The sequence below is a fragment of the Chenopodium quinoa genome, unplaced genomic scaffold (genome assembly GCF_001683475.1).
Source record: "Chenopodium quinoa cultivar QQ74 unplaced genomic scaffold, ASM168347v1, whole genome shotgun sequence".
NCBI classification, from domain to species: domain Eukaryota; kingdom Viridiplantae; phylum Streptophyta; class Magnoliopsida; order Caryophyllales; family Amaranthaceae; genus Chenopodium; species Chenopodium quinoa.
Genome location: NW_018742914.1, coordinates 7,824,214 through 7,847,730, shown reverse-complemented (window position 1 = coordinate 7,847,730; position 23,517 = coordinate 7,824,214). Strand labels below are relative to the sequence as shown.

Below are 23,517 nucleotides of genomic sequence, written 5' to 3'. Positions count from 1 at the left end.
ATATCAGCAAAAAATAACAATTTATTATTATTACTAAAGAAGAAAAAGGCAATTTAGAACATAGGAAAACTCTCAAAACATAGATTTAGAACATTAGGGAATTTTTTTTTTTTAGAAAATATTCTGAACATTTTTTAGAAAATTGAAAAAAAGCTTAGAACATAGGGTTGAATTACAGTACATTATTTAATCGTTGGGCATGCTAAAACCTATTAGCTCAAGTGGTAGAGCACTATGCAAATGCATAGAGATGTAGGTTCGATTCCTACATAGGTTATCAGCGTCATGCGATAATTCCACCGAAAGTTAAAATTTTTGGTTGGCGCGTTCTTCACAATGGGGTGCCTGTTCGGAGCTATTTAGCTAAACGGGGTATATGTAGTGATGATATTTGTCAAGTTTGTGGTGATGCTCTTGATTCTCTTATGTTAGACATGGTCTTACAATTGTTGTTGAGGCAGGCTTGTAGAATATTGAACTTGAAACTGATTTGCTGAAGCTGTACTCCCACCTGCAGAACAACATCAGAGAAATTTCGCCCTTTGGTCTGAATGTGAACGATATTTTGTGCATTGCTAATTCTTGTTCTTCTTTTTCTGTCAGCCATGTTGGGAGGGAAGGGAATAGGGTGGCACATAAGCTTGCCCAATCTAGTAATGAGTTTGATTGTACGAGAGTCTGGATTCAGGAGCTCCCTGCGATTTTCATGTCTGCTGTTCTTTTTGATGCTCCTGTTGTGAGCTAATAAAATTCTGTTATGTTCTCCTGTCAAAAAATTAAAAAGAACCATAAAAAAAATATATAGGACTAAGTTATACGAACAAAAAATACTTATCGAAACTATGTTAAAACGAAACTCTTTAAAGTTAAACATACACTTGTCTCCACATTACACAAATCAACCTACGTGGGATTTGAACCCACATTTTTTGTGCATTTGCACAATGCTCTACCCATTGAGCTAGTAGGCTAATGTATAAGATATTCAAATAAATATAAACCTTGAGCTTACCTAATGTATCAAATCAAAAATAATGTAAGCAATTGTTGATTGGACAACAAGAGATTCAATTTTTGCCAGTGAAAGACATTGACAAGGTTTATATTAAAAGCTTAGACAATCATGAGATTCATGACAATAAAACATATCTAAATATTTGGCTTTGTATGTGTCATTAACTCATTATCACTTTATCAATAGCAATAGCAAATTAGCAAATAGCAATAGCATCAGCTTAGTCAATAGGGAAGGTCACATTTAGGGAGTTCGCAATTATCAATATCAAAATCATCATCTTTCTTCTTTGAAGTATTAATATTATTCTAATTTGTAAGTCTTGGCGGAAAAGACATAGAGACATGAACACAGAAACCATCACATACAAAATCCCATCACGTCATAAAGGCAAACTGATATATAGTATACCACACTTACACAAGTATGAACTAGCAAGCATAAAACTAGGTTGCAGCTCTCAAATCTCACTAGGACAATGGATTCTAATTTGTTCTGATCATAAAAGGATAACTTTAGAACCTTTATAACATAGAGAGTAAACTTTAGAACATAAACGAAAACTTTAGAACATAAAAGGATAACTTTAGAACCTTTATAACATAGAGAGTAAACTTTAAAATGCAAACTTTAGAACATAAAAGGGTAACTTTAGAACCTTTATAACATAGAGAGTAAACTTTAGAACATAAACAAAACCTTTAGAACATAAAAGGATAACTTTAGAACCTTTATAATATAGAGATTAAACTTTAGAACATAAAAGGATAACTTTAGAACATAGTGGATTTGATCCCATGATAATATTCAAAACCCAAACTTTTGTTTTATGAACTAGATTAGTTGTCCTTGGTCTTAAAACTCGAGCCATCATTTGGCTTTCCCTCTTTTGATCTATCATGAGTGCTCTATGTTTAACATTTGTAAGTATTAGAGTTGGAAGGGATGACAAGCTGTCTAGGCCATCATTATTATCTGGTAGGGGGTTAGTGTAGATTGCATAGGTAAACATTAGAATATAGTTGGAAAAATTTAAAACATACACTAAAAACTTTAGAACTTGTAAGTAAACTTTAGAGCTTGTAAGTAAACTTTAGAACATAGAAAGTAAACTGATTAAAGCATAAAAAACAACTAAAATTACCCGAATGATCTTTTAAGCATTAAAAACAACTAAAATTACCCGAATGATCTACCAGTCATACAACTACCGATATAGTAGTACTCAAATACGCATCACTTACTCATGGTCATATTGGAGGGATGATCTATCAATCATCCATGACTACTACGATACGTCGGTAACATAACCAAGCTGAGCTGAATATTCACGTCCAAGCTCATTTAGCTCTGAACTTTTCACAAGCATAAATAGATAAAATGCTCTTCAACAATCAACACATAAACAAGAGCATCTCTCACTCTTTTTTTATTTCAATGAAAAGGGGATATTAATAATTAAGCCACATCCAACAAACCCATAGTACATATCTAAACTAAAGTAAAAATGCTGCAAATAAATAAGCTACATGTTGATGTATTTAAAGCAGTTTGATACATAAGCTTGCTGCTATAACAAAAATAGAATCAAAGATATACACATATCAGGTCCTCGATATCCTTCTCATACGACTTATCTTTCAAGCAGCAAGGAGCAGCATCATGAAGCTTACTACACATCTCTAACTCATTCATCAAACAAGCTCCACAATTCATTTAAATGGAGTATAAAACAGCATGTTCATGTTACACATAGAGAAGGTGTTTGGAAGCAGCTAAGATCTTTTGGTAAAGTTCATAAAAAACTAGTAAAGGCACATCATTATTCAAATGAATATCACAAAAATCAAACAAAAACAGAAAAAATCGAACATAATTGGAGCAAAAAATTGAGAAATTAACGCATCAAAATCACAGCATACAAAAATCGCAAAAGGCTGGGAAAATTTGAGAAAAAAATAGCAGTAAAAAAGCATCAAAATCGCAAAAGAAAACCGAACAAAAAAAATCAAAATTAGAACAAAAAAATCAAACAATCGAACTAATAAATAATCGAACAAAATATATATAAATCGAATAGAAACTCGCCAAAAACAAAATCGAATAGAAAAATACCCAAAAATCGCAAACGTATTGACGAACACTTGAATTAATGAAGAATTCGGACAAACTTCGTGAGTTCCAAGCAAATTTGAATGAATAATTTGATGAATCTTTCTTTGAAAGCTTTGAATGAATTTGGGGAGAGAACTTTAGAGTGAGAAAAAAGTTGTACCGGTTTTTAGAGAGAGAAAGAGCTGACAAACTTTTCTAAAATTTCTATTATACAATAAAAGGTTCATTAATTTACAATAGTGCCATTATTTTGATCTGGGTAAATGTTGTGCGTTAGATCTTGATTGATCCAATGACTGAAAATGGTTCTTATATATAATGGGTTCTTATATATATATATATATATATATATATATATATATATATATATATATATATATATATATATATATATATATATAAGATAATAATTTTTATTTTAAAATCCAATAAATAATTCGTGCATCACGGGACACAAAACTAGTGTTTCTTAAATGGCAAAGTTGTTGTAACTAATTGAAGTATTTTTCACCTATCTTAAATCGTTACTGGTTTAACCTTGAAACGACTTTACCTATAAAATTACAAATTTAGGCCTTGTTCTTTTGAGATTCTGGGCAAAGCAGCGCAGAGCAGAACAAAGTAGGGGTCAGCAGAGCAGATTAAATTTTAGCAAAGCATAGCAGAGCAGATTTTAGGATAGCCGAGCAGAGCAGAGTCGAGCAGAATAGATTTCAACATTATTGTTAATACTATTATTAATGTTATTATTATTAATGGTGTTGCTATTATTATTATTTATTATTATTATCATTAATAATTATTAAAATTATTATTATTATTAATATTTATTATTAATAATAATAATTATTATTATTATTAAAATTATTATTATTAATTATTAAAATTATTAATTATTATTATTAAAATTATTAATTATTAAAATTATTATTAATTATTTTTAATATTAATAATTATTAATTATTATAATTATTTAATATAATAAATTATTATCATCAATACAATATTAATTTTTATTATTATTTAATATTATTATTATTGTTGTTATTATTAATTATTATTTAAAAATTAAGCACAGCAGAGCAGCTGTAAAGAATGGGGCTTTAACCTCTTTGAGAGGGCGGCCTCTTATTACCCCAATTGTAGGAAACTAGTGTTCAATCAAATGCATCAAAATGCTTCTTTATACCGCAATAAACTTGCGGAAAATCTCTTACTGTTGTTCTTCTTTCCCCTGTTTTTTCAATGAAATTAACACCCATTTCTTCTTCATTCCACCATTTTTACTTCTGAAAAATGCTCATTATCACTCCTTTGCATCACCAGTAACTACTAATTATAGATACAACAGCAAAAACTTTGATTACCCATCTTCAAAGTCTAATTTTTCTATCAACCCCAGTTGTTCTTTGTCCCCTGCAGATTACGCCTCTCTTCTTAAATCTTGTATTTCTCAAAGGGCGATTGAACCTGGTAAGCAGATTCATGCTCAAATTTGCCTATCTGGGTTAGCTTTAAATGTTGGTTTAGCTACAAAACTTGTTGATCTTTATTGTAATTGCAATGCTTTGGTTTATGCACACCAACTGTTTGATAAAATGCCTAAGAGTAATTTGTTTTTATGGAATGTTTTGATTCGTGGGTATGCGTGGGATGGACCTTATCAAGTTGCTATATCACTTTATTATCAGTTGCTTGATCATGGGCTTAATCCTGATAACTTTACTTTCCCTTTTGTGCTAAAGGCGTGCTCGGCGCTTTTGGCTGTTAAAGAGGGTAGGGAGATTCATGAACATGTTATCAGAACTGGTTGGGAGAATGATGTGTTTGTGGGTGCTGCACTTATTGATATGTATGCAAAATGTGGTTGTTTGGAGAGTGCTAGAGGTGTTTTTGATAAAATTGTAAGTAGGGATGTTGTTTTGTGGAACTCTATGCTTGCTGCTTATGCCCAAAATGGGCACCCGGAAGATGCACTTACTTTGTGCAGTGAGATGGCGTTTGCGAGTCAGAGGCCTACTGTTGCTACCTTGGTGATAGTTATCTCGGCTTCAGCTGACATTGGTGCTCTTCCTCAGGGGAGGGAGATTCATGGGTTTAGTTGGCGGCAAGGGTTTGCGTTTCAAGATAAGGTTAAGACTGCTCTTGTAGATATGTATGCAAAATGTGGGTCGGTTAGAGTGGCAAGGAGGGTGTTTGAGAGGCTTCAGGAGAAAAGGGTTGTTGCTTGGAATGCTATGGTTTCTGGGTATGCTATGCATGGTTGTTACGATGATGCAATCGACTTATTTGAGGAAATGATCAGACAAGGTTATGTGCCTGATCATATTACTTTTGTTGGTGTCCTTTCTGCTTGTCGCCATGGTCGTTTACTGGATGAAGGTTGGAGATATTTTAACCAAATGATTGAAGAGTATCATATCAATCCTACGGTGCAACATTATACATGCATGGTTGATCTCCTTGGCCATACTGGCCGACTAAAGGAGGCTCATGATCTCATTATGGAAATGAAGGTTACACCGGATTCTGCTGTTTGGGGTTCATTGCTCAATGCGTGTAAGATCCATGGAAATGTTGAATTGGGGGAATTAGCATTGGAGAAGATCATTGAGCTTCAACCTAATGATTCGGGGAATTATGTGATTTTGTCTAATATATATGCACAGTCTGGACAATGGGATGGAGTTGCAAGGGTGAGAAGATTGATGATTGATAAAGGAGTTAAAAAGAACATAGCATGTAGTTGGATTGAATTGAAAAATGAAGTTCATGCTTTCCTCTCTGGAGACACTACACACCCCATGTGTGACACTATATATGCCGAATTGGAGAGGGTGACAGGATTGGTAATGGAAGCTGGATATGCTCCAACTACTGGGACTGTATTCCATGATGTTGAAGATGATGAGAAGACCGGTATGGTTTGCAGTCACAGTGAAAGGCTGGCAATTGCTTTTGGACTTATCAGCACTCAACCTGGAACAAGGCTTCATATCACAAAGAACCTTCGAGCATGTGAGGATTGTCATATCTTCATTAAATTTGTCTCAAAAGTGACACAAAGGGAGATAATTATAAGAGATGTCAATCGTTACCATCACTTCAAGGATGGCGAATGTTCTTGTGGTGATCATTGGTAAACTAGATGGGAGTCTTCTATTGAAATGCCGATGGTGCCTATATGCAGTGAAAGCAATATCTGATATCTACTCCCTCAGTTTTCCAGAAACAGTCTGGAGTCAGTTTCTCTCTTAAGGTGTCTTCATGTTCTCAATTTCATGGCTCCCATTACTTTACCATGGGTCTTGTGACTCTTTTTTGTTGCTTTGCTCTGGCATATTTCCAGTTCATTGGTCACATGGTTAATGCCTTGTTTGTTTTAAAGATGCAGAATATGCAGTTCCTAGGTCTGGCATTCTTTTCTTATAAATCATCAGCTGAAACTTTAGCATTGCTTTTTATGTTCTGGAAGAAATGTTGAACAAAGCATCAATCGACTTGTGCATATGCCTGCTGGTGGAAGCAGCTTTTGTATGATGTCCGGAACCATTAAACATGCCAATCTCAAGACCATCAGAGGATCTGTTTCTATGTGAATTCTGACTTCAGTTTTAACACTATTCATGAAGATGGGACTATGGGAGGACTGACGGAGCTAAGGTTATTATTTTACATTTTACTTATTGGGGTTTTAGTATGGGAAAGTTTTTGGAGCTTCCTTGACCATATACTATAATAATGATGTGACAGGAAAAGATCCCCTCTTGACCTTGTTAGAAAGAGGCAGCTTTGGCATAGGTTGTGGCAGCAATATCAGTATCAATAGCTTCCTTTGTTTTCTGCTTTTGTGATGCATATTCAGGCTTCAGATCCCATACTCTGTACATGCTGATGCATTGAAATCATCCAGAAATCAGGATTCAGTGTATGCTTTACATACCGTTGGTTTGTCTTGAAGTCATGACATTGAAGTGGTTTCATTGACTATCTGCAATTACAGTTCCAGCAATATTAAAGTTGTTTAATACCAGTTCCAGCAATCATCAGGATGAGGTTGGTCTTCTTCATGCTCCTGCACCATCTCGTTGTCTTCTCTTACCATTGACATTGTAAGGCTGATCTAGTCTTCCCTGCAAGTGGTAAGTAAACTCAGCTACATCTTCAGAGGGGAATTCAACCAAGTCATAAAATGAATTCTTGACCCCTGATTAAGCTGTGATGAGCTGGTCATTCTTTAGTAGGTTGCCAACATTTGTTACTAAAACCAGTTAAATGTATTGGCTTTCTGCTAGAACTGTTGCTAGTAAAGCAGAAGAATCTCTGTCATTATTTGATGTAACTTTGGTGTCTAGTTAATGACATTTTGGGTCATTTTCTGGCATAATTATACTGCCTAACTAATGGCTTCCAGAATTTGATAGAACAACCTAATTGTACTTTTTGGTTTGAAACATCCTAGTTATACTTTTACCATGATTCAAAAGCTCATTGTATGCAGTAATTTGTAAGGGTGTGGTGATGTATGTTTAACAGAAGTAATTCGCAATGGTATGGCGGTAATTTGCAAGTATATTGTACCCTTCATGAAGAGGGCATTCTAATGTATTTTATCTTACTTTGATTTAGAATAAATAAAATTTGCAAGTGTACTGACAACGATTATAGAATGGAGGAATTAGTCAGTAGAAAGAATTAACTTATGTCAAAGTTAATTTGCATATTATGTAATGATAAATGAATAATTTTTCCAATATTGACTCTGCTAAACATAATAATTTCTGCAATGACAAATTAAGTCATGATTCCTCCTTTTACTTGTTGACTTTTAACTTCTATCAGTCAACAATTTTTAATTTTATTTTCATTTTCATTTTCATTTTTGAATTGTTGGCAGGAAAAGATTAACAATCAAAAAAATATTTCAAAAACCAATAAACTACTGTAATTTAGAAGCGTTGACTTTTACAAGTACTATTAAACTAATCCATAATGAACAGTTAGTCACAATGTACTGTACATAGAAGCAGCAGAACTGCAGAACATAACTGGGAAGTGTTTGAACATGCAAAGTAAAACAAGATTCTTTTGAAGAACATCATTTTTGTTATTCTGAGTTCTTCTCAACTTCTTACAGTACATTTTAAGTAAATCATAGTTTTGATATCACTATGAAGTACAGTACTTGGTATATTACAAGATTGACCCTACTCAATATTACAAAACTACACCCAATTACCCAAACCAAAGTACCATTTCTACTTTCACAGATTTATCAAATAAAATTGCAGATCATCAACCTAAACTTTATTGCAAATTTGTAACACAAAATTAACAACAGGAAAAATAAATTACTTGCTCGGTTTGATACTAATAATCCCGTTACAAGTATAATTAAAACTAGTAACGCCACAACTAAAAAAAACTGAAACTTTCCATCACAAATCTGGACTCATCATCTTCATCTTCTTTTCAGAGGAAGAAGCAGAAGCAGCAGCATCAGTAAAAGCCTTGTTAATCAATTCAATAGTTTTATGTTGATAAACAACAATCATCTCCCTCTTCTTACTCTCCATTTCAATCCTCAATCTTTGATTATCTCTCATCAAATCAAGTTTTTTCCTCTCAATTCTGATAAAATTCTCAGCAAATCCCCTCATTTGAGCACCCAATTCACCCATCAAATTCCTCCCATTTTCTCTCTCCTCCACCCCACCAACCTCCTCCCCTCCATCTTCAAACCCCACCTCTTCTTCCTCATCATCATCCCCTTCCCAATAACTCTTCCTCTTTTTCAAATCCCTCAAACTCCTCATACACCCGCTTCGATACCCGTTTCCGAAACCCCGCCCCATCGCGCCAACCCTATCCCTCCTGAGCTTCTCCATACTCGCAAACCGAACACCCCTACCTTCCTCATCCTCGTCATCATCATCGTCATAATGATTGGTACTATTATTGTTATTATTATTGATACAATCATCAGCGGGAGCAATAGCGGAGATGGGGAGAGGACCGCGCTCGAGCTGATCCATGAGACTAAAATAGATCCAGGGATGATTGTGGTAATTATAGTTAGGACCCATCTTCTGTTTTTCGGCACGGTAACGCTTTCGAAGCTTCTCGATCTTGTGGCGGCACTGAGTGCCGGACTTAGAGGGGTCGTCAAGGCCGCAACGAGCGGCGACAGTGATGGCAACTTCTTCCCATTGAGAGGCTTTTAATTGGCCGCGTTTGAGGGAGTACCATTTTTCTTGGTATGCTTTGATGAGGTTGAGGGTTTCTTCGTGGGACCATGGGATTGGTTGGGGTTTTTTGAGGGGTGAGTATGAGAGGGCTTGGATGATTGGTGGTGGTTGTGGTTGTGGTTGTGGTGTTGGGGTTGATGTGGTGGTGGTTGTGATTGTGGTGGTGGTGGGAGGTGAGGGAGGTGGTGATTGTTGTGGTGGTGAGTGTCGTGGTGGAGATTGGGGTTGGGGTTGAGGAGAGGAGGACATTGTGGGAGGAGAGAGAAAAGGGAGGAGAGAGAAAGAGGGAAAAGAAGGGGTGGTGGTGAATGGTGGTGTGGTGGTGGGTGAAGGTGGGGTTGATAGGAGGTGGGGTGAATGGATTAGGGGGGTTTGGTGAGATGGGTAGTTAATGGACTCGACCCATATTGGATGGGTGGGTTTTGACCCATGTGATGGGGGATTTGGGATTTAGAGGACGAAATCGGATATTTTGGTAACCAACAAGTATTTAGATCTACTGATTATCGAGCTGAATCATTTTAATCAAACTGTTGGGGTACTTGGGAGTCGAAGGCAACATCACTTTTGGAGTTATGGGGAGGAGTTTTCTTATAATTACTCCGTACTATGTAACTTGAATCAAATTCGGATTAGTTGGATTCTAATATTTGAGTTGATTGGTTTTTTTTTTTTCTTTTCTTTCCTATTTACAACAAGATCCAAAGGTCCAAAAGGCATTTGTTCTCCTTGCCCACGCTATCAAGCAGCATTGGACAATATCGTCACATATCGGTTTGGAAAAGGATTTTTCTAAATGCAAATTGATATATTTTCACCAACGTTTTGTTAGGCAAATTAGATAACGGATTTTATGGCTAATAATTGCCATAATTGTTCTTTCATAGTTCCATGTATTATTAATGTAACTCTTAAAATGATTCGTGTTAATGGAAAGCATATTAACAAAATAATAATAATAATAATAATAATTAAAATAAATTACTTATGTTGCTGCCCAGGATCGAACTGGGGACCTTCAGTGTGTAAGACTGACGTGATAACCACTACACCACAGCAACTTTATGTAACAAGTTTAACTAATAGCATAATTAATCATTATGCTTATCTAAATCATTTTTTTTAAGAAGATGAAGTGCATGAAAAATTAAATACTACCTCTTTTAATGGTTATCTATAATTTTGGGGTATTATTTATGACTTGTGAGATATAAAAAATTTCAAATTTGTACATAACTATTAACGGAGGTAGTATATGGATCTCACTTTAATTTAAGATCCAAGCTTGATTAATTGTTAGAAATTATCCACATATAAGAGTATTTACCATCCAAAACCAAAGGTCCAAACTCCAAAGGCATTATAACCTTTTATGTACAATAAGAACCATGAAAACATAATACTCTATAGTGTACGTGAGCCGTGGGATTGACTAATATAGTTGTTGTGAGGCAATAGATTGAAGTTCCTCGGGCAAAGAAATAACAATTGGCCTAATTTTATCAAATGAAGTACATGAATTCTCCTCATATGATATTTTACCTTCTACACAATACAATGACATGATAATTTTAATCCATCCTCATAATCATCACAAAAATAGAAACTTACAAAGATTCAAAGCAAAATTTACATCCAAGAATTTGAAGAGCTACAATTAGCATCTAATATGCTACTTAGGTCTTCATTTGTTGGCCTTACATAAACTCATTTTAGGAAAAATAATTTGATCTAAGGGTTGATAAGATGAGTAAAGAAAGATTAGTTCAAATAGGGGTTTATAAGAGCAACTCAAGTTCGATTTAAAAGTTTTTATTAAGTGAAGCTCAGATGAATCAAACATGCTCTTATATATGTAGGCAAAATATAATATAGATGAAATCCCATAGGACTGTCGAGTATATTGGAAAAATAGGCGTTTGAAGGCCCAACATAAAGAATTTGAGATCCATAGCTGTCTATCAAGCTAGGTCAGTCGCAAAGTTTGTCATGGAATCAAGTGCACAAATTAATCATACTGTGCAAATAAAGAAGAAACAAAGGGTACTATTGAATTGTCTTTTCACTTTAAGTGGAGCATAAATTTTTGAATTTCACTTTTCATCTTACTTCAAATAGTGAGTATTTAGTTTCCAAAATATAAAATCCTATTTTCGTTCCAAAACAATCATCATTTGTCAATTTTAAAAACTTGGGTTGAATTTAAATCACTAATATGAATCTGATGGTGTGTGAAAAAAATTTACAAGGGCAAAATAACAAAATAAAAAAGACAGGTAATAATGAAAGAAAAAAAAAGAGGGGAATTTATTTCCTATCCCCTTGCATGTTTTATAGCATTTCCAATTCTAATACAGTACAAAATTAGGCCATATCTATTGTTACATCTTGTTATTCTCTCGTTTTTATTGAAAACGGTATTATGTATTGTTCCCTTCAATCCTAATCTAAATTCTCTAGCTTTAAATTTTGTATGGCCGATCTATACACACAAGCAAAATCTAGTTAGCTATACACACAATTCTGTGAAATGACTGCACTGTACTGGAGTCCGCTCGAGCAGTCGGAGCAATAAATTAAAAATACCTGCAAGGGTAGTCATAACATGCAAAGATCAGATAAGAAAAAAAGAAAGAGGGCAAATAGAGGCAAAGGAAACAAGCAAGTTACCAGCTGTAAGAATTTGTAGTCATTAGTCAGCAACATCAATGTTGAAGGAAGTAAAAACACGCACATAATACTATTTTGATCCATCCTATCGACTTTCTGAAGGGGCAGGTTTCCAACTTCTCCTCCAACATGTTGGTCTCTGTAACAAATAAAGTAATCTCAGCAAATGGGATTCAAGCGATAATTTATCTTAGATCGAAAATATTATAATTGCACAACACATGGATCACCATTTGATTAAGAAGCTCACAGGTTTTTTTTTTCACAACCAGATATATAATAGTATTTCGGTAAGTGAGAGCTTGCTTACATGCATGCTGCTTTCCCTTAGATTTTCCAGTGACTCAGCAAGCTCTACTTGCTTTGATGCTGTTGCAAACAGGGCCTGTTCCCGATAGAATCAAAGTAAGAACCTAAAAACATGCTAATAAATTGGAAAACACATCTCATTACGTAGATATAATAATACTTTTACCTTCTTCGTCTTCTGCAAGTCATACTCTATAGCTTTGATTCTTTTTAATGACTCAACAAGTGTTGCCTCTTTATCTGGAGGGATTCTTGTAGGTTTATTTACGAGGTCTGTCACCATCTGCTCTAAATGCTGAAGCCTTTTCCAGCAAGGATTAAGCAGAGAGTCCTCAATCTTCTGAACAACAGCTGGACTTTCGAAACCTGGCTCTTGCTCAGACTCTGGCTCTGACTGGCTAGCAGCTAAATCAATAGGCTCGCACTGCACCTTTGGCTGATTATCTTTTGGTCTAAGCGCCCAAAGTTTTCCCAAGGAGCGAAATAAAATTTGCAGACATGCAAAAAATTTGAATACAAAGCCAACTGGTAAACCTCTCACATCAGGAATGACTTTCAGAGACCTCGCTTCTTCGCTCTTTCCAAATGCATGATCTGTTCACAACTTCCAAATTAGGTGGCTTTTAATGTCTAGTCAATAAAATAAAGAATCAATTATATACTAAATAAGACATCCTCCCAGGAAAGATTATCCCTTATGTCACAATATAAAAGATATTTACAGAATTTGTTGAGGAGATAATCAGTTAAGCTTAATTGGGAATTTTGCAGTTGATAAAAATATCAGGTTCACTTCAGGGCTAGAGTTGTTCATTTATAAAACAAACCATATCCTTCCTTGTCCCACTAACCAATTTGAAAATGATACCAACAAGACAATGACATGAAAATAAATGAGAGTAAATTATAACAAAGGATCACATACTTTTTAAATTAGCCTCTTCAGCTTTAGCATTAATTCTCGCTATTTCCACTGGGTTGCCAATGCACGAAGTTTCGCCCAATATTACCTGGGACAGCATAAAGATGAGAGACAAAAGAATACGTGATTTCAATTATGTGTCCATAACCTTCAAATTGTGCTAAAACAAAATTTTATTCAATAGATTGATATCAGCAATTGCAATTATACAAATGGCAATATTGATGTGAGAAGACATCTGGCTTTTCACATTTGGAGTATACATTTAGCAAATTAGCCTATAAATATACACTTTTCCATCAAATGAAAGTTTTCATAGCAACTAGTTTCAAAGCTCTGAATGCTTCTGGCCAGGCATTTCAGCATATCTTATGGTCTCAGCCACTCAGGAGGATATGTTCATTGGTTACCAGGTCAGCACCATATCAAACAATTTATGATAAAAACAAATCATATTAGAATTAGTCTTGCATTTTCAGGACCCCAAACTCCCTACTCCAACACAAAACAAAATATAAAGGAATATAAATAAATAATTAAACCCCACTATGTAAACTAGCATATTGTGTGCCATGTATCACTCAAAGAAAAAATTTCTTAACAATCATGTCAAATCTAGAAATTTTTTTTCTAGAATCACATCAACTCCAGGATCAAATTATGACGTTTTCAGAATGACAATCGACAGTTCTGCTCACTTTCACATAGCTCCCCATTGTTCTTAGTTCATAATTAACACCTATTTTAAACTAGCCCCATAATTAAAACAACCAAAGCTAGATACATTGACAGACTAATCATATTATTTTGGAACTTCTTTTGGTTTCCCTCTTCCCCCAAACCCCTTAGGAAAGTAGACGGGAAGAGGGATGATTGGCCTTGACTTAAGAAACTTACATTATTATCCGCTGACACTGTAATGTTAGGAATTTGGCCGTCTAAATCAGGAACCACGTCGGCAAAAACCATGTCATTCCTAGTAGCCTGTGCAAGCAACGTGCATTAATTTGCCAGAAAATCGTGAAATAAAACACTGTAGTGCCATTAATTATTATTACACACAATACCTTATTAGCAAATAATTTGCTTTTAAGATCTTCGCAATCAGAAGAGCTTGTAGTTCTTTTCATATACATAATTTCTTGTGAATGCACCAGCTGCAAGTAAAAACATTTATGTGATATTCTGCTTTACACTTTTAAGTCCAAATAAAGAGATGAAGAATGCCAGTGATCATAAACAACCATAATCTTACTTTCATTATTTCTGGATCATTCCAGGGTCCCTTCTGATATTTAAGGCATCCACCAGGGCAAGAGCAAGTCCCACCAACAAACTCAGGCAATTGGCTGCAGAAAGATGGTGCAATCAGCTTCTGAAACCAGAGATTGTGATTTGCTTTAATTTGAACAACAACAATAATGCAGCAATAGAAAGGAAAAAAACCCACCTGAGATCTACAAATTCCATCAACTTGCTATGGAATTTGCTGCCCAGAACCTGCCAAAGTAAGCCAAATGTCAGGTTAAGACGTTTATCTTCAAAACTTCTAAAATTAGTATAAATTCAGAGTAGATCATACATGAATCTTTGAGGTAGTCCTCGGATCAAGAAAGCTTTTCACAGTAGACCATATCATCTTGAATCCAGCACCAGCATTTATTATAAACATCTGATGCAATGTCTGAAGAAATTTGGAGGAAACGGGAGAACAGGTGAGCATATATCCACTACCATGCAAACAAAACTTTGTACTTGGAACAAAATAATTATCAAATAAATAGAGCAACCTACCTCAGGGTAATTGTCACCATCAATTTTCTGCATATTCTTAATAAGATCAAGAGCAACTTTACCAAAGCTCATCCAGTTCTACAAAAAACATGAACTAATAAGAACTTAGAAGAGGAGATGTTGCTTGCTCAAATTTTCTGTCAGAATCTTAAGACAAATCATACATACCACCCCATGAACATCCAATATTGTAGTTGTAGAATCAATATGTCTCTTGGCAGCGATGGAACAAGCTGGAAATTTCTCTGCAAAAGCCTTTTCAAATCCTTGTATATGATACTTTAAAAAACGCTCTATGGTGGTCACATTCATAAGCTTGGCAGTTTCAATCTTGCCAAGTCTTTCAATATAAACAGGTCGTCCATCCTTATCTACTCCATGATAACCATGGGGATAGTGTCGCTGTACGTCATCGAATTCTTCATAGTAGAAATCCTACAGAAAAGAGTTAAAAGATACTTTGTGAATTTCACATCATGGAGAAGAAATGTTGCGCATCCAAAAAGAATAACAATAATACAAGCCTATTTTCAATGAAGTCAATTATTCACCATTCTTTGACTTGGGTGACAATGGACCAAATTAAAATGTCTAAGCATTTCTACTTCCAGGCAGCTGCATATCAAATTAAGGATCACCTACCATCAATCACTTCTCACCCGAGAGCAATAAAAACAGCTTCAAACATTGATATAGAGGTTGATGATGTAGATGAAAGAAAAAGCTATAGTGAAGTGAAATCATTTTTTAGAATCAAAAACAGATTTTAACTAATTTAATTGTCTTTTTGTGTTATTTACATTAAATTTGAATCTTACTGATTGAAGCTGAATATTGATTATATATAACTAATTTTAACTGATCAAAATTGAAAAGGAAAGTATTTATCCTATTGAATGAGAGGGGGAAGAGAAACTGACAAGAAGGAGAGAAAATATTGATTGGGAAATAAGTATATGAGTCATTGTCTTAATACCAGCAAGGCAGCAAGTGTTATTTGAGTCATTGTCTCATTGATGACTCAAACAATGGCAGAATTTCTCCCAAACAAAGGGACAAGGGTGGCGCAAAAAAAAATTGTGGTGTCCTATCAACAGCCAGATTTTTCTGCGAGATTCTGCTGATAAGTTGTACTTAGACAGGGGTGGCTTTAGCTTTTAAAAGGAGAAAAATATATAATAAGAGAATTATTAAATACAGTTGGTTCCATAGAGTAGGGTTGAAGATACCAATCACGAGTAAAAGGTGCAACATGAATAGAATAAAGTAAAAGTGAGTAGATTATAAAAAATGGATGCAAATGAAAAGTGAGTACGACTTAGGAAGACAAAAGTAGTAACATAACCATATAGAATATCAACACTAAGTTCTCAAGCAAATACACTTATTTCTTGAAAAGAAACTTCAACTAAATGCAGCTTTTATATATGGAGTTACAATTGGAGGGCAACGTTTGTCTAAAAAGATCTTACTAATTGAAATCCCTTTTTCTTTACTGTAAAATTTATTCTTGATACGATATATTTTGAAAACTTTATTACCTGTACAATAGTATCTACTCCATTTTCTTTCCTCCATTTGATCATTTCTTCCCACATATGGATAGTTTTATCAAGGTCAAACTTCCTTGCTTTCAAAAATCTGCACGAAATGACACATTTCTGTTCAAAAATAGTTACAGTGAACAGAGATACATCACATGTCAATTAAAGACTAATACATTAACTGGATCATAACTAATTTACTGTAAAATACAGTCCAAGGTCCAGAAGGGTACAAGTAGCCTACAAGTTAGCTTTATATTGCCAACAGTTAACGCTCCGTGAAGCTAACCAGACACTCAACTAAGCCAACATGGTTGTGTTTTAGAAATAGTACCAAAGTTTGGCAAAAGCATCGTGATTACAAGTGTTATCAAGGAGATGTGTATCTCTTTTATTTTAACTAGGGTGATACAAAATAAAATTCCATTTACATACGCCATGTTGGGGAAACATCATAGATATGAACTACCAAGGAGATAAATCTCTTTTTAATTACCTAGGGGGAAAAATGCCTCCATTTACATGAGCCATGTGGGGAAAATATATTAATACCAACCATGTGGAGCATTTACAACAATTAGATCATTAAAATCGGAATGCTGATATCATTTCCTATGTCACATAAATAACATTTCCAATCATCTAAAACACGTGCCTCATAATTAACATTTCTACTCTTAGAGCTAATTTTATAGAAAATTTACCACACCAATGTGGAAAGAAGCAGCAAAAATGCTTCCAGGTTTTTCTGACATTGCTTATCCACCATTCAAGAAATTTAAAGCTCTCTCTAGGCAATTTTAAATTGCTTGAATCGTCAGAAGGATCATAACCATGAACATATGTTTAAATTCACTCCATTGTCCTAAATTAGTCATATTCGTGATACAATAAATCTCATAGCTGATTGTTTGGAATGATTGATACCAGGATAACCACTTAACCAATTCTTGATGGAGAGCAGAATTCAGTAACCTTAACAGCTTACAAATCGTAATAATTTATGAATAACTTGACTCATGTTTTGTTCATATGGTAGATAAATGAAAAGATTCATGACTTGCCTAAACAATCCAATACTAAGAGGATAAATGATTCCGTACCAATATTCCTCCATTTAGATTTTCTAAGCTCTAGTCTTCTAAGCAACATTGTTTTCAACCTCGAGAATACACTACAAAAGTAACCTCATACAATGAAGCAAAATCTAAGCAATTGGAAATCACTGAACTATTCGGACTATTTTTGATGAACCTAAAAGTCACCCCTGTACAGCAAGAGTTGTCAAATTTGAAATCATAATCAACTGGCAAATAGTATCATGTATCTTCGCTTTGGAAGGGTCTCCTTATCAATCCTACACCATTAGTCGAAGCAAAAACTAACATGCTTGACCATGTATCGAGAGCCTAAAGGGCCATGATTCTAAGCATCCAGCTGAAAGTAACAGTATTGGAATTTGCAAGAAATCCCTCAAAACCACGTCTAGGACTCCTAGTCTCCTCTATTCAAGTTGCTTTTTAGACAGGATGTTTTGGCTCTAGCTTATATTTTACACATAGGTGACAATTCCTTCAATATCAATATTAGGGTATTTCCTTGGACTTTTGATGAAGGGTATCATTTAGGGTGATAAGGATTGCCCTGCTATGGAAACAACCTTACATAGAATAGTGTCCATATGTATTAGAGTTGGAGGGAGTATGTCTTGGTTACTTATCAGCTAAGGGAGGGAAACAAAATGTTTCCAACAATGCTCGGATAAATAGTCAAAGGGCATAGAGATAATCATTCTAGCCTTTTTTTTAGGGTAACAATAGTCATGTCATTTAATTATCCATTCGAGCTCCAAGAGAAAATTGCTGGAAGAGGTTATTAATGTTCAGATTTTCTATTCTATATACCACGAATCTTTCCAGCATAATAAAATCGGAGACTTCTCCAGTAATTTTTCACAATAAGCAATGACAGGGCAAGATGCACATATCACGTTGCAAGCTCGCCTATGAAAGTGGAATAGTATATGATGTCAACGTTTCTCAATGAATAACAAAAATCTCTCTTAATGATTCAAGTACAATCATGAGTAATCCAGTAATTATTCTGAATATTTTCTAACCAGACTGTACTCTAATCATTAACCCTTAACCACATTTTATCGGACAATAGAAATTGCTGCTAGTTTGTTCCCACACAACATGAACCAACAACACACATATCAGATTTTGTTAATAATATGCCAATCTAAAAGGGAGCGTAATCTTGAATCCCACAAGGTGTTAATTTTTTCATGGTATACTGCAAGTGCAGTCAAACTCTCTGAAACAGAAATCTAAATGGACAATCTAGATTAAATCACGATAATGAATTTAATTTTAAGCTCTGAGGCTCCGAGATTACTCCAAATTTTGACAGGCATCAGCTGACTATCAATCATCTAATCCGCGTTTTAATCACTGTACCGATTCAAAGTATTGAATTCATAATTTTTTTTAAATTTCATCGTTGCTGACTAGCCGTCATCTATTCCATTTTATCACCTTTGTACCAATTCAAACTATGAAAATATTATGTATTTTATGTGAAATTTCAATCATTCCAAAGCCTAATCATACAAATAATAATAATATCACAATCCAATACTATTCACATAAATAAAATATACCAAAAACTAAATTTAGATATATAAATAGCATAGTATAAAAAACACATTTGTTCCTCACCTAAGCATGGTGTGATAATCATCCAAATGATGTGGAAGCATATTTTTCTCCACCAAAACCAGCCGAAACGCATCAACAGCCTCTTCCTCCTTCTCATCCCTAAAATCATCGATTGCGATCGAGGCGAATTTACAATCCGCCACTCGTTTGCCTCTCTTCTTGAGGCCATGCGCCAATTTGGTCGAAGCACTCGCCGCTTTCTTCCTCAAACTCTTGATCCTCGTTCGTCTGATTGGCTCATCCTCAGAAACCTCAATCTCCGACTTTCTCCCCCTCTCTTCCTCGCGAATCAATTGAATATCCTCTAAATTCATCATAAATCAATCAAAATTAATCAAAATCAATGCAAATTTGATAAATTTTAATATCTTAAATTCAATCAAATGTGACAATACCTGGCATTGCTGAATTTTCTTCTGCTGGTAAAATTTCTACATTCAAACATATAGAAAGGTCAGTATATCAATACAGATTATGCAGATCTAAGCAAGATTTTTAGCTTTACTTCAATCTCAAGTGATCTTATTTAATTAATTTTTTTTATTAAATTAAATTAATTAAAGCTCAAAAATAGTTTACATACCAAGACAAACGGAAAAATCAAACAAAATTAAAAATAAGGAATCTGAAAAAAAAAATTAAAATACAAATTACAACGAAAAGAAGAAGATCGCGGCAGTAGTGTGTACTCGTAACACTTTTTTTCTCTCTCCTCTGACTAATTTAAGAACGGTAAAACCGATACGAAAGCGATTGAATAATAAAATTTTTTTACAAAAATCGAGAAAAAATGGAATTAAAATTGAATTGAATTACACAATAATAACAAAAACCGACGCATTAATTGCAATGAAAAAAGGAATCTGAGTAAAAAAAAAACCTGAGAATGATGCTACATTCATTCAATGGAGCTGAAACATCGTTTTCATCATCATCAATCTATCAATCAGCTGGTAAAAAAACGCCAAAAAAAATTGAGTTGAAAATTTCTCTTTCTAGGATTTTCTCTCTCTAAGTTTTCTCTTTCTACTGTAGTGTTGGTGTCGGCTAGAGGAAGTTGTTTGGTTCTGGAAAGAGGAGAGAGAAAAAGGGGGGGGGGAGGAGGAAGGAAGGGAGGAAAGAGGGAGAAAAGGAGGAGTGAGAGAGAGTGAAAAGTGAGGGAGTCGTTGTCGAAGGAGGAGAGAGAAATTGCCAGAAACGGAAAGGTTCCGTCACGGTCGAGGGGAGAGGGAGTAGTCTCCGTCAATCAAGTCTGAGTTTTGTTTCGTAGGTTTTTTTTTGGCAATTAAAAATTGGTTAACGGCGGCTGTACGATTACGGATTTTTTTTTTGTATACGGAAATACGGTGTGGGTTTGGATGTGGGTGTGGGTACGCACAAATCTAAGGGCATGTATTCGTACGATTATTTTGAGTTCAATTTTGTTTAATTTCAGTTTAGCTTTAATAAGTTCAGTTTAATCAATGAGAATAGGCCCTAATTCTACGGTTGTGTGTAGTTTAGGCTATTTCCTGAATATAGTACCCGTTTGACTTTTTACCATCTTTAAAATATGTCTTAAAACATTTATATCTCTATTTTCATATGCGTAAAAATTCTAAACACTTGATATTATAACTATAAAATGTGACGAATTTAACAATATTTTACTTGAATACATAACCTCTTATGAACTAACTGGAATTTATGATCAAAGTTTTCAAAGTTTGACCCAAATAAGTGAAATAAAATATACTATAGACGGAGGGAGTAATTTTTTGAATTACGTTAAGGTTTTTATGTTAAGGAAATATCCTTGTGAAATGGAGAAACTTTCCATAGTTGTTTTTTTTGACGAGATAGTTCCTCACAGTAACTTTTTATACCAAAAAAAAAATGAAAGTTAACTAGATCAATTAAATAGTTAGTTAATGGGCATGGAATATATATGTAGTATATATTAATAGTTGATCAAAAACTCAATTTACATTTTTTTTAATCTTTTGTGACTCTCATTACATAAAAATAAAGAAGAAAAAAAAAATGAATTTTAAAGGAAATAAAAATGGTAGATCTTACCTAACTTATCTATAAGAAGGGCATTAATGTCATTTTAGATGATACGTTTTCTCTACTTCTGTTCACCACACAATCTCTATTTTTATTTTTCTCTCATTCGTTTAATCTTCTTAATGCATGTACGTCCCTTACATTATATTTTGTTTAATGGTACTATGAAACGGGAAAAGTACTCCATATTAATTAATTAAAAAAAGAAAGAATAAAACAATAACGTAACAAATAGAGGTACATAAATAAAGAATAAACACTAGATCAAGTCTAATTAATAAGGTAGCTACACTGTATATGTACATGAATAATAATTCATCTCATAATTATGCTATGTCGTACGTACCTTAATTAGCTGTGGAAGTCATTAAATACTCCTCGCAAATCGAGTGATCGAAATGATGAATACATAATACACGAATACGTGATCAATGATGCATGCTGCTGCGGAATGAACAAAGAGCGTGACTTTTTCATTCCGTGTGTTGTAATTAGTTCAACGGTAAAACAACTCTCTTTGTTTATATTCCTTAAATAAGGCAAAAGCTAGCAAATATTTCGGAGTGTTAAGATATGACAAGTTGACAACTACAAGTACTACTTTAGTTACAACTTTTGATATTATTTGTGATATATAAAATATTTCAAAGTTATTATAATTAAAAGTTAATGAAGATAGTAGAAAATTTAAGGTAAAATAAAATAGTATTAATTATATAAACCAACACGAATTTTGACATGCTTTTTAAAATTAACATTTTTGTAATTTATACATTACTTAATTATCTAACGTTTGAGACGCTCGTTAGCAAGATTTTTGTAATAATAAATAGATAAACAACACAAAATTGATGCGGATAAATAGATAAATAACACAAAAGTTGGCTCAAGTGGTAAGCAACTTGATGTTCCTTAGGAAAGTTCCGGGTTCAAGCCTCACCGTATCATCAACTCTTTAAAAGACTCATCCACCATAAGCCAAATGTGCTACTAGGATCGAATCCGGATATAGTTGGAGCTCCGGAGAACCAAGTTGGCATCCTAAAAAAGAAGTAACTAATGACCCCACTTTTTTATTTCTGGCCTAACCCCAACCACGTAACCCAAGTAACCAATTTTGGTAGGACTATTGGACTAATATATAAGGACGTAGTAGTAGTAAAAGTAAGTAATTAATTAATTAATAATCAAAGAAAAATGGCATGTTACGTTGCCATGTGATTACTTGAGTTATTAATTATAAAAATAATGACGGTGATTGGTGCCCATCATTTGTTCAATTTTGTGGTGTTAATGGCCAGCTTATTAGGCCCCCACTAACTTTATAAACACTTAACATTATAAACATCTCTTTATATTGCTTTATGATTTTTCAAGTATATACTATTTGTACCTAATAACATATGCCAAGTGTGAAGTGTGTTTCCATAATTACAGGATATGTCGCATTCATATCTCTTGTAACTATCTAATGAATTGTCGAGAGAGTTGGAATATAATGAATCTGGTTTTCAGCTGGGGAGAAAGATTGATGGTTGAACTAGATTTAGTTAGGGTAGATGGGGTTGAAGTGTTGGACTTGAGGAAGTAGATTGCAGTGTGTAAGGCGTGTAACTGTGTAAGCTAAGTGGTATAATGCACGTGTAGACTTCTGGTTCGTGAGTTATTTCAAGTAAAGATGACATTGGGTTGTGTTGGTACGTAGATTTGACGTAAATTTCATTAGACATGATGGACTTATTGTCTTTGATATCAAAGGGCTTACCGAAGGTGTTCAATGACATGAACCACATGTCAATTTTTTACCAAGGTTTCCCGACAAGAGATATATTTTAGATATAGTTCGGGAAATTTCAAAATGTAAACACCTGTAATAATTCATTTACGTTTGCGCATTAGAAAAAATTAATACATGAGATAAGAAGTTTAATACCTCGTGTAGTGGGTTGAGTAAATCTTAAATAATGAAACCAAGTAGTGATAGATAAATTAAAATAGTTAAATATGATGATATTTGAACTTTACTATACAAAAATGTCCTAATCAAGTATAATAGACGGAATTAAGATAATAATGACTTGGACGTTGTCCTTTAAGAATCGCATTACTCCTAAATTGTTATTTAATG

General features: G+C 34.1%; 3 protein-coding genes, 1 long non-coding RNA gene and 1 other non-coding gene across 9 annotated transcripts; 1 reads left to right on the top strand and 4 right to left on the bottom strand.

Annotated features, from left to right (window-relative positions):
- Positions 1-66: 66 nt before the first annotated feature.
- LOC110728130 lies at positions 67-3,437 on the bottom strand. The gene is made up of 2 exons (XR_002512647.1): positions 3,131-3,437; positions 67-765 (listed from the first exon to the last, which is right to left on the bottom strand). It is a non-coding gene; the product is annotated as an uncharacterized LOC110728130 (long non-coding RNA).
- A 789-nt stretch (positions 3,438-4,226) lies between these two features.
- Positions 4,227-7,792, top strand: LOC110728129 (pentatricopeptide repeat-containing protein At3g46790, chloroplastic-like). 3 transcript variants are annotated; one of them, XM_021907776.1, is made up of 2 exons: positions 4,227-6,389; positions 6,525-7,792. In XM_021907776.1, the coding sequence occupies exon 1, from the start codon at positions 4,306-4,308 to the stop codon at positions 6,271-6,273; it is 1,968 nt and encodes a 655-aa protein (XP_021763468.1). In that variant the 5' UTR covers positions 4,227-4,305; the 3' UTR covers positions 6,274-6,389; positions 6,525-7,792. The 3 variants fall into 3 exon arrangements, with proteins under 3 accessions (XP_021763468.1, XP_021763466.1, XP_021763467.1); XM_021907774.1 differs by having other exon boundaries at positions 6,519-7,792; XM_021907775.1 differs by having other exon boundaries at positions 4,227-6,793; positions 6,884-7,792.
- Positions 7,793-8,568: 776 nt separating this feature from the next.
- Positions 8,569-9,627, bottom strand: LOC110727721 (trihelix transcription factor ASIL1-like). Its single transcript, XM_021907303.1, has one exon. The coding sequence runs from the start codon at positions 9,625-9,627 to the stop codon at positions 8,569-8,571; it is 1,059 nt and encodes a 352-aa protein (XP_021762995.1).
- A 739-nt stretch (positions 9,628-10,366) lies between these two features.
- Positions 10,367-10,439, bottom strand: TRNAV-UAC. The gene has a single exon. It is a non-coding gene; the product is annotated as a tRNA-Val (tRNA).
- Positions 10,440-11,658: 1,219 nt separating this feature from the next.
- LOC110728128 (phosphatidylinositol/phosphatidylcholine transfer protein SFH9-like) lies at positions 11,659-20,915 on the bottom strand. Of its 3 annotated transcripts, none has more exons than XM_021907770.1 (16): positions 20,221-20,915; positions 19,736-19,771; positions 19,341-19,644; positions 16,615-16,714; positions 15,242-15,508; positions 15,074-15,151; positions 14,862-14,963; positions 14,730-14,779; positions 14,535-14,628; positions 14,347-14,436; positions 14,177-14,263; positions 13,283-13,367; positions 12,524-12,951; positions 12,359-12,433; positions 12,049-12,187; positions 11,659-11,964 (listed from the first exon to the last, which is right to left on the bottom strand). In XM_021907770.1, the coding sequence occupies exons 1-15, from the start codon at positions 20,240-20,242 to the stop codon at positions 12,134-12,136; spliced, it is 1,872 nt and encodes a 623-aa protein (XP_021763462.1). In that variant the 5' UTR covers positions 20,243-20,915; the 3' UTR covers positions 11,659-11,964; positions 12,049-12,133. The 3 variants fall into 3 exon arrangements, with proteins under 3 accessions (XP_021763462.1, XP_021763463.1, XP_021763464.1); XM_021907771.1 differs by lacking the exon at positions 20,221-20,915 and adding an exon at positions 19,924-20,180; XM_021907772.1 differs by lacking the exon at positions 20,221-20,915 and adding an exon at positions 19,995-20,180.
- Positions 20,916-23,517: the final 2,602 nt, after the last annotated feature.